The 842-nt window shown below is 27.9% G+C and overlaps 1 protein-coding gene across 1 annotated transcript; it reads right to left on the reverse strand.

Moving 5' to 3' along the window:
• Positions 1-336: 336 nt before the first annotated feature.
• On the reverse strand, positions 337-549 carry Tsp_15232 (conserved domain protein). The gene has a single exon (XM_003368005.1). It carries the CDS (start codon positions 547-549, stop codon positions 337-339), a length of 213 nt encoding a protein of 70 aa, XP_003368053.1.
• Positions 550-842: the final 293 nt, after the last annotated feature.

An 842-nucleotide genomic window follows, 5' to 3' on the forward strand; every position in this document is an offset into this window, starting at 1 on the left:
AAATATAATATAAAACATTAGAAACAGGTCAATTGAAAATGTATAGTAAAGTATATTTAGCCAAGCTATGAAAGCCTGGTTGTAGAAAATTCAGTAGTGATTGTAGAAATAATATTCGCATTCTACCTTAACTAAAAGTGTTATTTCCTTATTACCTGCAAAGATTAATCTCTGCTGATCAGGAGGAATGCCTTCCTTATCCTGAATTTTACTTTTAATATTTTCACATTTAAATGACATAAATAAAGTAAGGAAAATTTTAATAAAAAGCATTTGCAATTTTACATTTGAAAATGCATCGTACAGTAAATTTAGCCAAGCTAGAAAAGACTGGTTTTAGAAAGCTGAGTACCGCCTATTGAAATAAGATTGGCATTGTACATTTACTAAAATTGTTATTTCTTTATTACCTGCAAAGACTAATCTTTGCTGATCAGGAGGAATGCCTTCCTTATCCTGAATTTTACTTTTAACATTCTCGATGGTGTCTGATGGTTCAACTTCTAGTGTTATAGTTTTTCCAGTAAGTGTCTTCACGAATATAAGCATAATATGAATAAATTAAGCAAATTCTTAAAAAAATATAAAATTAAAAACTTGTCATGCTAAATTCTATCAAAATCAATTCTTTCAGTGGGACGAATAAAACCAAAATTAATGACTTAAAAAACTTTTAAAAAAAAAAGAAAAAAATATGCTTATATATTAGTGAAATGAAACCATTCGCATTGACAACTCTATTTATCACATTGAGAACAATTACCAAAGCAGGAGTATAATGAAATATAATATAATATACCGTAACCTATGACCTGTAAAGCATTTTTTGCGACAATCAAGTT

The sequence above is a fragment of the Trichinella spiralis genome (assembly GCF_000181795.1).
Source record: "Trichinella spiralis strain ISS 195 chromosome Unknown Scfld3296, whole genome shotgun sequence".
NCBI lineage: Eukaryota > Metazoa > Nematoda > Enoplea > Trichinellida > Trichinellidae > Trichinella > Trichinella spiralis.